Source organism: Haemaphysalis longicornis, unplaced genomic scaffold, assembly GCF_048455015.1.
Source record: "Haemaphysalis longicornis isolate Haplotype H1 unplaced genomic scaffold, Haemaphysalis longicornis Haplotype H1 scaffold_9, whole genome shotgun sequence".
Classification (NCBI taxonomy): Eukaryota; Metazoa; Arthropoda; class Arachnida; order Ixodida; family Ixodidae; genus Haemaphysalis; species Haemaphysalis longicornis.
This window is the reverse complement of record NW_027526460.1, coordinates 164972080-164985404: the sequence shown is the minus strand read 5'-3', so window position 1 is coordinate 164985404 and position 13325 is coordinate 164972080. Positions and strand designations below refer to the sequence as shown.

Sequence of the window (13325 nt, the reverse complement as noted above, 5' to 3'; positions counted from 1 at the left end):
CGCATAATGTGACATCATGCGCCCCTCAACCCCCCTAACCACTCATTCAGTGCTCTGATGGTGACACCAACACCATCTCCCAGTCAACGCACATACACTCTAACGGGGCTCTCACCATCACGACCCTAGCCAATGAAAATATTGGGGTGGAGTATCAGTTCTGACATAAATGAACCAATTTCGTGTCCTTGGCCGCTCATCTATGAGGACTCGTCCCAATGTAAACCAGCCACTCGTAGCTTTTGCAGGCAACGCCTCGGGAAACGCAGCCCTAACATCCAACACTGTAACACAACGGTGTACAATTTGTGCATCGTAGCTGTAAAGGAAAGCAATTTAGAACTGCAGCTACAGACGTAAGCTATAGGGAGTTACATCGGCCAGTAGCCTTCAGTGTTGCAGACGTTGCAAAGGATGATACTTGCATGGCCAATGGTTAGCGTTCACTCACCGGTCAATGAGCTGACCGAGGACAATCTGGAGGTGGTGCTCAGCCCGCACAAGCTCTGCGCACCTTGCCTCAATGTGGCTGAGGTCAACGTTGAGGATGTGGGCGAGGTCAACCATGTTGATGCGGCCTGCAACAGAGACCGTTGGCATCCCACTTAAGCGGCGGCTAGTTTCCCTGCCCACTAGGTGCAACACGCCGACATTTGAACGCATAGAAACCCAGAGGAGCAGCTCAGGCTAGAGTCGCTCAATGTGCACCACTTGCAAAACTCCCCGTAGGCCCCCTGTATCGAAAACCAGTTCCACTTGGCCCCCTGCACTGAGAACAAACCACGGAGGGTTAACTAGCATGCCACCAGTCGACAGGCTGGACTGTTTGAAGGTCCCCTGTACGCAAAAAAAAAGAAGCATAAGTAAACATTGCCTAATTTGATGTTCCTTAATTCAAAAAGCTTTCACTGAGTTGCGTGACTAAGTAAATGTCAGCCTAACTTCAGTTTCTGTGCTCCCCTAGGTGCCGTGCTAATTCACTTTCCCCTTCGCTTCAAAGGGTGCTCACACGACCCCAATTGTGCAGCGGCGTTTCCCAATTGGTGTGCACTGAAGAAAAGGCTAAGCTTGCCAAAAACACCTCTCGGACAGTGAGATGTGTCGTCCTTGCAGGCACAATAATTTGCGACAGCTTTTCCATGACAAGGTTGCGATTGCATGCTCAGCTCACAACAATTGCCATCTGACACCACCACAAATTCGTCAAGGTGGTGATTTGGTATATATAATGTATTTCAGCTTATTTTTTTCGGTACATCATTATGCTCTAAATATGTGTGTTTGTTTTTATTTATTGTTTGATGAATGTGTTATTTCTTCACCCATTTGTTATTTATTTATTTATTTATTTATTTATTTATTACACCTCAAAGGCCCCGTTAAGGGCGTTACATGAGGGGGTAAACAAGTCACTAAAGGATGATTTGTGCGATGGCTTCTTTGAAATGAGTGATGCAGGAGTGGTGCACGGCGTCAGAAGGCAGATCATTCCAGTCCCTAGATGTTTGAAGAAAAAATGAAGAATGGTGTGCGGCAGTATGCGCACGAGCAGGATAAACAGCTTTCGAATGGCTTAGTCGACATGAAAGGCGATGAGCAGGAATTAAAGCCTGGTTTACATGTATGGAATGATAAAAGCGATGAAAAAGGCATAGTCTGTGAAATTTGCGCCGCGACACTAGGTCAGCAAGATTAGCTCGAGATTTGAGTTCGGTTACGCTGGTTAGATAGGAGTAATCTGAGTAAATAAATCTGGCTGCACGGTTCTGGATCGATTCAAGTGTGTTAGTAAGAGTGATTTGATGGGGATCCCAAACGGCACATGCGTATTCCAGTTTTGGGCGGACAAGTGTTAGATAAGTAAGAAGTTTAACGGAAGGCGGAGCGAGTCGCAAGTTTCTTCGAAGATAGCCAAGTACACGGTTAGCGTCATTGATAATATTCATGACATGGGATGACCAGGTGAGATTTGAAGTTATGGTAATGCAAAGGTATTTACATGAACTAACTGGTGTAATTTCAGAATTAAATATAGAGTATTTAGCGGGTGAGTAAGCCGGGCGACGGTGAATGGACAGGACACATGTTTTCTGAATATTAAGAGACATTAGCCACTTTTCGCACCATGACTGCACCAGAGAAAGATCTGATTGTAAGGTGGCGGAGTCGTTAGTACTGCGGATAGGACGGTAAATTACACAGTTGTCGGCGAAAAGGCGGATGTTAGAAGATATGTTATTAGGCAGGTCATTAATGTAGATTAGGAAAAGCAGAGGGCCAAGAACAGTACCTTGAGGTACGCCTGAAGACACAGTGGAAAGAGAGGAACAATGGTTATTAGCATAAACGAACTGTTGGCGGTTAGTTAAGAACTCGCATATCCAATTAAATACCAGGTTATTAAGCTTAAGGCGCGAGAGCTTGAGAAATAACCTTTGATGGGATACTTTGTCAAAAGCCTTCTCAAAATCAAGGAAAATGGCATCTACGGGTATGTTAACGTCGATGCTGGAACTAAGGTCGTTAATGAAGAGAGCAAGTTGAGTGTCACATGATAAACCTTTTTGAAATCCATGCTGGCTGGGGTGAAAGAACTTAACGGAATTGAGAAATTTTATGACATGTGAATATATGACATGTTCCATTAATTTAGAGCATACACTAGTGATGGAAATGGGACGATAATTATTCGGAGAAGATGCTGGACCTTTCTTTGGGACAGGAATGATCTTGCCGAGCTTCTAGTCTTCCGGCACCACACCGCATGAAAGTGATTGCTGAAATATGTGCGAAAGGATAACGCTGGTTAACAACTTAGTGTTTTTTAGAATTTTAGAATTGATACCATCGGTACCAGCGGATGAAGTAAGCTTCAACGCATCTATTAATTTTATGATACCGTTAGGATCAAAAGCAATGTCCGGCATAACTGGGTTATCAAAAGGAGGGCAGTCTGGAAGCGTATCATTTGAGTCAGAAGTAAAGACAGAGCAGAAGACGGAATTTAGTACATGGGGGGCGGCATGTTCAGGAATAGGGGTACCGTTTTCGTGAAGCAATGCTAAGGAGCGCTGCGGGTTAGGATTAATGGCTTTCCAAAAATGCTTTGGATTACTGCGTAACATGTTAGGCAAAGTGGAAGAAAAAAAGGAACGCTTGGAGTTCTTTGCAAGTGATCTGAATAATTTAGCCGCGTTGTGGTATCTATTCCAAGCGCTGGCGCTGTTCGACTGTTTAGTGGAACGGTACAAACGCTTTTTTTTGTTGTTAAGTCGCTTGAGGGATGTATTGAACCAAGGTGAGGATGGCCGTTCAGTGATTGTGGTAGTGGGAATGTACTTATTAATCAGCTCATGCATTTTACTCTTGAACAAGGACCAGTTAGTTTCAAGGGGGCGTTGAAAAAAACTAGTTAGATACCAATCACTAAATATGAATAGTTCATTGTGTTACGCATGAAGCTTGTACGCGTGCGTAGTTTTGTTTCTAGCTGTAATTAACCGCTTCACTGTTCATTGCTACTGCTGTTGCTTGTCTGAACGGGGGCTGCGGCCTAGTCAAGCCGTAATGACAGCTTTTTCTGCAGCTCCTCTGTCTCTCTTTGTATGTTTTTGAGGCAGAAATAAACATTATTATTATTATTATTATTATTATTATTATTATTATTATTATTATTATTATTATTATTATTTATGCAAATTCGGCAGCTTTCTTTTCTGTCTAAATTCGCCCTCCCCCTTCGAAACTAGCGATCAATCAATCAATCAATCAATGTTTATTATAGTGCCCAGGAACAGCGGAGGCCTTCGTGCTGGAGCACTCAGAGGGGAAAATGCAGCACTGTAGTACATCAACAATTTGCTAATAAACACTCAGTGAGCAAAAAAAAAGAAAAAAAAGAAAAGAAAGAAAGACCTACAAAAAAACGGCAAAGAAGATTAGAAATAAAATAGTGCAATCCAACCGACTTTACACAATCAAGTCGTGCTGGCGCACAGAAAAGGTATAAGACAGCAATGAAATGCATCAACAGCTGGTAAAAGAACAGTGAGTGAGCAAAAATAAGAAGAAACTACAACTTCACAGAAGAGTAAAAATGCCATAGTGTAATTTTAGGCAACATTACACAATCAATAGAAACTGTAATGTCTGGTCAATTGCAAGAAGACATCTTACAATAAGCGTAACTATACGGAAGGGTGAGTGAAAAGAAGAAAGTTTTTACAAGATTCTGGAAGCGTACATTTTCAGTTTCAAATGGACGCATGAAGTGAGTATGGCAACTTTTAATGATAAAAACGGCAGAAAAAGAAAAATTCTACGATAATTACAGTCGCAGTATCAGCACAATACATGAATAGCCAGGAACAATAACAAGCTCGGTGAAGTCAATGCACACGTCAGGACGATAAGTGAAGAAAAAGAGCACTGCCAAGATGAACCTAGTGTGTCAGAGCTGACAACCCGGCCAAAAACTCCCGAAGAGGACGCTGAAAGATATCGAGCTTCTCGGAGTGAACATTATGCAGATGCTGCATCCTTTGAAGAGGAGAACGTGTGCTGAGAGCTCCAGCTGCTTTAAAAGGGTGGGCGAGCCTTGTAGCTTTTTGTGGAACGCGAAAACTGATTGATTCAAGTAGTTCCGGGCATAAAATAATACCATGAAGCAATTTGTACATGAAAAGAAGGTCTGAGTGGGTCCGCCGGGAACTTAGAGAAACAGTTATAGGGATAGGCTCCGAAGGAAAACGATGCCTAAATATTGATGAAAATTTGGTTTGTACACGCTCTATACGTTGACAGTTGGAACTACAGGTTCCATTCCAAACGACAGAAGCATATTCTAGTTGCGGAATACAAAGCGTTCTGAATAGTTTTAGGAATGAAGAAGGAAACCGGAATTCTTGAGAAAACCTGCATACAGCCCCAAGAGAGCGTAGCGCCCGCCTAGTAAGTTGAGTGACATGAGGTGAGAAAGTTAAGGCACTGTCGAACAGCACGCCGAGGTCTCTGATCTCTTCAACTCTAGACAAGTAACCGCCATTAATACTGTAGCAAAATAAAGTGCGGTTCGTTTTCCTGCTATAAGACATGACCTTTGTTTTTGTAGAGTTAAGATTTAATCTATTGTCTGAGCACCACTTGGAAAATGAGGATATATCTTGCTCCAGGGCAATGCAGTCATTAATGGACTCAATCCGTCTGAATATTTTAATGTCGTCAGCGTAAAGAAGGAAGGAAGACATCTTAATTGCGGCTGACACATCATTAACAAAAATGGAGAACAAGAGAGGCCCCAACACGGAGCCTTGAGGCACACCGCTTGTTGATCTGTACAGAGCAGACGTCTGCCCGTTAACGCTAACGAAACTGAACCGGTTATCTAGATAACTACCCAACAATGCCACGAGTGGTGTATCAATTCCTACCTGTAAAAGCTTTTTAAGTAACAGCGTGTGGCAGACAACGTCAAATGCTTTGCTCAGATCACAGTAGACAACGTCGAGCTGGCCCCTCTCAGAAATGGCTGCCGAGGCCTGCTCCATAAAGCAGGAGAGATTAGTTGTTGTCGACCTTCCTGATATAAAGCCGTGCTGGTTACTTACAAGAGAATTCTGTACAGAACTTGACAGTAATTTGTACAGCGCTGTCTCAAACAGCTTGGAACAAGCACAAAGGAGAGAAACTGCTCTGTAGTTTGTTGCATCCGATTTGGAGCCTGACTTGAAAATAGGACGGACTCGAGAAATTTTCCACGCGAGAGGGAACAAGTTTGTTTTTAGACACTGGTTAAATATCACCGTCAAAACAGGTACAAAAATGCTGCCGTATGTTTTGAGAATAGCTGGAGGTATTCCGTCAGCTCCACACGACAATGACGGTTTCATGCGCTTTAGGCTCTCCAAAACCAACTGCTCGTCCAAAAGCACTAAGCTGGAGCCCTGTACGCGATTTAACAATATGTTCATTTCAGAGACGTCACGCTGGCCGCATGTGGCACTGAAGTGCTGAGCAAAGTGGTTGGCGACATTATGAACTTCTTCCCCAGAGGAATCTACAAGATTGATAAGATCATGTGAGTTGTTCTTACGGGACCGGATGTATCTCTAAAATGTTTCAGGCTGAGAATTCGCACTACTCTCTACAGAATCGAGATAGGAGCGCTGGTCCCGCTCATAAAGGTTTTTACATAATTTACGGTAAGAGCAGAAGTTCTGTTTCCATTCGTCACTCCCGGTTTTCTTATACTTTCTGTGGCAGCGGTCTTTTAATTTAAGAGTCGTACGAAGTTCTTTCGAAAACCAATGTGGGTGCTTGGAGTGGTTTGATTTATACTTGGGAATAAATTGGTCCATACCGCTTTTGACAATTTCGGTGAACCGTTCGACCTGTGCATTGCAATCAGGAAGTTCTTGAATTTCCGACCAATCAAACGAAGAAAAAAAGCTATACAAGCCAATGTAATCCCCACGTGCATAACAGAAGGGAGAGAGTTCATTATACTTTAGTGAGGTACCACAATGCCGAATCGAAACGGGAGCCGAAACTGAAAATGGAGGATGAAGCTTGTCGGGTTTGACAAGAGAGATATCCACCATTGATACTCGCGCGTTCTGTATGTTTGAGAAGCAGAGGTCTAAGATATTTTCGGATGTGCAGTGGTATATGTGCAGTGGTAATAAATTTCAGATATGCCTAGAAGCATTTACTTCTACTTTTGCCCCTTTTTTACATTTTGGGAACCTCATACTTTCTGGCCCAAAAATCACTGGACATCAGAATTATAAAGGTGCAGAGTGTTCGTTCTGGTTAAGTGGTTCATGATCTGTGATGGCATATCAGAATGGAAGGGCCCGAAGAAGCACAAACACGGTACGACATACTCCGACTACATTGTTCTTACTGAAGGTACTTACTTTTGAGAACATGCTCACACCAAATCATGAGCTGACAGCTGCACAAAGTGTGCAAAGGATGTGCGGTAGCATTAGCATGAAGTCTGTCTTCAACATGCCCTCATGAAAACCAAACTCCTTCCCTTGGCTGCAAAGGATGACTCCTACACATAGGCCCAAATGAGAATGAACCACCATTTCACGCAATCCTTACTGTTCAGCACCCTTGGATTCAATCCAGATCCCAGAAAGGACAACTTGGCAAACAGATGAACAGCTCTGAAGGTGCATAGGAGCAGCTTGATGATCTTTTTTTCTTTTTGCACAAATATGCCCATACATACACAGCATTGTACCTGGCGAGAGCAGAGAGAAGTCTACGATACCCAAGTGACACAGGGGTCTCAAAGGCTTCTATTTTTGTGTATGCAATTTCGCACTTTGATGTGCCTAGTGTGGCACACTATGGTACTGCATACTAATTGATGCAACCAAACACTTTAACTGTTTGCTACAGGGAAGATCTCAGCATGCTGCAAAGAAGTAGCTCAAAGGAAGGCTTGAAAGAGCCCACATAGCATAAACTCCTCCCTCCTGTCTCCTCACACTCCAATGTTATCCTGCGCTTGCGCATTTCTGTTTTCTCGCTTCGTGTGCGTGCATTCCGAGTATTTCAGTGAGTTTAAAAAGGCTTTAAAGCTGCAACAAGAACTGGGCCAGTCGGCACGGATTCATTGGTACAGCGCTGTTTCGTTTGTGACCCGTTTAGTTCGCGCTGCTCCACCACTCTAAAGTTTGTCTTTAGACTACCGTCCAGCCCACACGTTGCAAGCGGCCCTTGCAAAGAAATGGCATGACAAGTGTTTCGGCTCCATTAGCAGCAACGGAGTCGACGGCACTGACAGTCGAAGTGAGAACGCGGTCACCCCACGCGGCTTGTAAGCAGCTGTTGCACGGGCGCAGGCCACCTGTCACAACCGACCTCCGGCCACGGTGAGCTCGTCCACGATCTCCTTCTGGAGGTGCTTGGGGGTGATGTACTCCTTGCCATCGTTGGTGAAGACGACGTCGATCAGCTTCAGCTCGATCAGCTTCTTCACGATCTCGATGCAGTTTCGCTCCGACAGCCTGCGAGAGAAACCAAGCGGGTCATCACATCGCCAGCGCCGATAGACGCTCCGCTGTGAACGGCCCATATGCGGAAAACAATATGCTGCTTTGCTTGAATGTCTAATCAGCTATGGCATGCCCATTTGAAGCAGGAAACGTAGGCCAAACAAGCTGTTCCACGACAAACTGCTCGCTGTATATGGAAGTAATAGGTGCATGCAAACGACCACTTCACGGAGCAAACTGCGCTAAAAGACCGCTGTCAGCCTGTGAGACAGCAGTGTTGATAGAGCGCCAAAAGCAGACAGCTCGTACCTTTGAACCGTTGTGCTCAGCTGGGCTCGCTGAAAATCAGCTGCCAAGCGCTTAACCTCTTCCCAGTCGGTTGCCATGGCGTCGAATTGAAAAGCGTCTTCTCGGTATGCACGAAGAGGTGTTGGTAACCACAAGACCTAAACACTGCCTAAACACACAGCATTGAACATTCGCTACCGCTGATACAGCACTGGCCACGGTGTACGTAGTCTAAAAAATTCACACTCACTCCAACCACTTCGACGGCGACCATAAAACTCCCAAAATATTGTCACGCCGTCAGATGGCAGCACCAGTTTTAGAGGCCACAAAGGTGGTGGTGATGATGAGTTTCTTTTTCAAAAGGAGGTGAGATGGGCGCCTCACCGCCTTACTTTTGCCCCTGATTAAATACTACATAAGTCCCTTCATCGGCATTGATGAATGGGCTTTAAGAGTCGAAGAATTTGCAACAGGTCATGGTGGATCACTTTTTTTCAACCGCAAATGCAAAAGATCCAGTCGGCAAAAGCCCGGCCCAGGACCTCTGGAATCTGGGTAACAAAACAAAAAATATTACGGGGGTGCTTAGAACATATTTTGAAAACGTTAAGGCTACAGCATGTTGACCTACTGTAGAACAGTATGTTGAACTTTAGTGCCGTGGCTGTGACCACTCGACCAGGGCCCACTTGCACGAACTCACGGCTTATTGCTTATTCATTGCGTTCTTATATTTAGAGTCTTATTCGTTGTCTTATAAGTTTCCGGAAAACGCCTTATAGCCTATAGGACCTATAAGGCGTTTTTTTTATCCCACTAGTTACATAATAGATGTCTGTTAACCAAACGCTCATGACGAATCGATATGTTATTTATTTGCAGTTCTATAATTAAATTTGCATACGTCTTACTTGACACAGCGTGAAAGCAGCGCTAATCATCCAGGGTCCATAAAAACAAAAGCAATTGAAGACCGGGCACATGGTACTAGGCCAAATATTATAAAGACGCTGAAAAAAATCTTCGAATATCGAAAGCGTGAAATTGTATTTATACATTTACAGAAACACAAAGCGTTTTTATTGCGAATGCTCGCAGCGTGGTCATGCCTCAAACCACTTTGCCCCTTTCCTTTGAAAGCCTTTTTTGTGTGCACATACGAACTTGCCACGAGCTGTCGAAAAAAAGGAAATAAATACGTGCAACGCTAACAGCAAGCTCGGGGGGCGCACTTTTGTTTATTTTGCCCGAGGCTACTGCCAAGAATAGCAGACGAGCAGCCCGCGCATGCGCAGATCGATACTGAAAAAGGTCCATACAAGGACTGACAAGAGTGAGATTTGGGGATTCAAGGGGGGGGGGGTGTCCAGAAAAACTAGGGGGGGTCTACACACCCCCTAGGGGGGGTGTAGGGAAATCACTGTACACCCCCTAGGTGGGGGGGGGTGTAGGGAAATCACTGGCTACAGTTCAAGCCTTGCGCGACTTAGTGTTAGCTGTCCCAGTTTTTATTTAATATCAGCCATAAGTAGGCTTTCAAAACAAATGCTGGCAACCACGACAGTTAGAGATATAAAGAGGTATTTAAAAACTTGCCCCCAGCTAATACAACCGTGAAATGTTATCTTTCCTATTCTTCATGCGGCTCTTAATCCACGGATTGCGCAGGGCCACTTTCAGACTTCAGGATATGTTTATATCGCCAAATTAAAATTAGTCCCATTAATTTATTTCGAAATTTCTTGTAGTTACCACAGTATATAAAGCGCTGGCTTTCACATTAGGTAGAGGACAGGCACTCGAGTGAGTGAGTGAAAAACTTTATTAGACGAGAGGCCATGGGGCCCTGGGGGGGTAAGGATGAGGGGAAAAGGGGAAGGTAACAACTCTCACAATGAACACAGTTGCAGTCTTGGCGTCCTAATCACAAAATGAACACATAAAAGTCAGTCAGTGGCACTAAAATGCACAGCTCACACTTAAATGTACAGTTCACACTGTAGACAACGCGGTTCACACTGAAAACAGTGCATGCTGCAGTCAGTTCACATTGTAGGTAGAACGGGGAAGTCTACCAGGCCGTTACACTAATTTGTAGAGTCCGTTTTCAAGGGCGTACTCGGTGATTGCTTCTAGTGTGGTGGGATCGTCGCGGACCCGACTAACATGTTCCTGTTCAGTCACAGGGGCGGGACCTAGAGTTAAAAGCTGGTGGCGATTACGGTCGAATGATGGACAAAGCCAAATTAAGTGATAAAGATTTGGTGTGCCTTCACGACTACAGTGGGGGCATCGGCGCAATTCGGATCCTGCTGGAGCTGTCCATTTATAAATAATGTGGGGGGTGTACGCTGCATTCGCATACACTTTATTGGCGAATACTTCCCCGGGACACGAGAAGCGCTTGAGAGGGGCAAGGATGCCAACAGGAGTTTCTTCCAGCTTTCCTTTTTGAGGTGACGAAGCTGGAGTTGCCAGTCTGCCTGGAGAGGGGGGACGGGCGTGGCGGGCACCGTGGGAGGTGATTGTAGCCTCTCCCTGGCAGCGTCGTGTGCCATACGGTTGCCTTCTGCGCCTGTAGTGTGTCCTGGAGTCCAAACAATTCGAACTTTGAAGCCTTCAATTTGTAGGTCTCTTATCAATGTGAGAATGTTTGTTGCCGTATTGTTCGGTGAAAACGGACGATTTAACTCTCGGACAGCAACATAGGAATCCGTGATGATGCGAAATTTCTTCGTGGATAGATGGCCGGAATGGTTATAAATTTGCTGCGTCGCTCCCAGAATTCCTAGAAGTTCTACCTCTTCTACGAGGCCGAATGTGTTAGAAATGTGCCTGGATCCATTCAATTTCGGCAGGTCCGCAGATGTCCAGGCAATGGCCGCCGTCGTTCCATTCAGAGCCGCGTCGGTGTAGATGTCAGCTTCGTCGCATTCCTTGTCATTTGCGAGAGTGCGAACGTATTGTTCGCGTACTTTTCTTTTATCCCGGCGGATCGGGCGTCGACGCAGAATTCCGATGGATGGGCGTTCCCACGGAGGGAATGCTGTCGGCAAATCGGTGCTCTCAGACTGACTATTTAAGTGGTCCCATTTTTGGAGTCTTTTTCCTTGTGGCGAATGGTCCAGATGATATTTGAAGCGTAGTTTTGTCTCTTCGATGAGGTTAGCGAGAGGCGGAAGGGGAACTGCATCGTGTAGAGTGTTTACCCTTGTGAAGGCGGGGAGGCCACTGATCGCACGGAGAAGGTGCCGATTCATTTGATGGAGGGCGTTTACATGTGAATGCCGTAATTCGTAAACCGGGAAGCCGTACGTGAAGCGCCCATGCGCCACAGCACGGGCGAGCATGGTGCAAGGCACTCGATCCACAATATTAAATTGTCGGTACATGCGAACTATATACCCCCGTGAAAATGGAAAGAGCATTTCTAGCAAGAAATCATAATTTCCAGCTTCATTTCTGACTAGATTATTAGATTCTAGCTGGAATCGACAACTTTCTAACTAGAAAAATTCTTTGTCTAGCTAGAAACGATTATTCCCAGCTTGCGGTTTTTTTCCTTCTAGCTGGACTGACAAATGCTAACTAGAAGTAAATCTCAATCCAGCTAGAAATGAACTATGAATGCAGCTAGAAATGAACTATGAATCATATGAATTAGGTTTAAGTGCCAAGCACAACTTCACGGGAGAAAAGGATTTTGACAGGACAGAGCGTTCCTGTCAAAATCAGCTGCGCGCTCATGACTCCACAAAAATTGGCTGTTTTTTTCCCCCTTTCTAAAGGACACGCCCTCCTGTGCTTTGGGAAAGCTTAGCCTGTTGGTTCATATGCTTTCGAAAATATAACTCTCCGAACAGAAACAACAGAAAAACTGGCGAAGCTTGCGTAAATCTTGAACTATATAGCGAAGCTGCGCAGGATTTCTTTCTACGTGAGCAGGGAACGAACCATCACCACGCATTTGTACAAGTTTGAAATTGGTTATTTACATGTTCCGTCGTCGATTTGCACTGTGCATTCATCGTCATATGTGCATCGATATCGTCGTGTTCCTCATGCCAAGCATTACATGCACGGACACAGCTGGGACGCAGCGGTGGAGATGCATGCGCGGCGCTCCGTATTAAGTCGCGTCGAGGTTCATGGAGCAGAGAAAGAGAGAAAACTTTTTTATTTGGCAGCTAGAGCTTTGTGGGAGTGGAGCCTTCTTACAGGTATACCCATGTGCCGTCCTTGATGCTACCGCTCTCTCAACCAGCAGGAGCTGATCGCAAAAGAGGGAGCTGGACAGCAGCGTCTCCTCTCTATATAGCTCCCGCAGGGAGCTATATAGAGGAACTCTAGCGTCTCCCACTGCTCGGGGGAACGGGGAAGGGGTGGAGGTGGCAAATCAGGGTTCTGGGTGCATTCAAGAATAATGTGCCTAAGTGTTCCTGATTGCGTACAGAATTTACATTGGGCTTCGTGTTGATTTGGAAACATAAGGTGCATCAGTGTTGGGTGGGGATACGTGTTTGTTTGCACAAGTCTTAGCGTAGTTTCTTGTCTTTGTTAGTTGTGGGTGGGGCAGTGGAAGTGTTCTGCGACCGAGTCTGTAGTGCTCTGTAATTTCCTGGTACGTCGTGAGTGGCGTAGGTTCATTTCAGTCCTCCGCGGCCGCGGCCTGATCGACAAAACCTCGGGCCTTGAGGTGGGCTTGATCATTGCCCTCCATGGAGGAGTGGGCCGGCGCCCACACCACTTCGACTACCCTGTCTGGTGGCTTGCTTGACAATATGCGGTATGTCCTTGGAGCTACCCAGCCCGACGTGAGACTCCTGCATACTTTTTGGGAGTCAGTAATCATGACAGTTGCCTTCGTTTCTGAAACAGCTAAGGCTACAGCTAGTTCTTCCGCTTCTTTTGTTGAGGCTCGTGGCAGGGTTGCTCCGACGACGAGGTCTGTCTTCGTTGTCACCACCGCTACTTTGGCTTGTCTTTTGGGGTATACGGCTGCATCTGTGTAGACCACTGTGG

The 13325-nt window shown here is 45.4% G+C and overlaps 1 protein-coding gene across 1 annotated transcript in view; it reads right to left on the bottom strand.

Moving 5' to 3' along the window:
- Ufl1 (UFM1 specific ligase 1) overlaps positions 1 to 8556 on the bottom strand; it is a 72653-nt gene extending 64097 nt beyond the window's left edge. Inside the window, exons 1-3 of the mRNA XM_077683523.1 lie at positions 8322 to 8556; positions 7879 to 8024; positions 452 to 578 (exon numbers count right to left, since the gene is read on the bottom strand). Coding sequence (XP_077539649.1) covers positions 452 to 578; positions 7879 to 8024; positions 8322 to 8398 — 350 coding nt within the window. The 5' untranslated portion in view covers positions 8399 to 8556. The remainder of the gene's footprint in view (positions 1 to 451; positions 579 to 7878; positions 8025 to 8321) is intronic.
- Positions 8557 to 13325: the final 4769 nt, after the last annotated feature.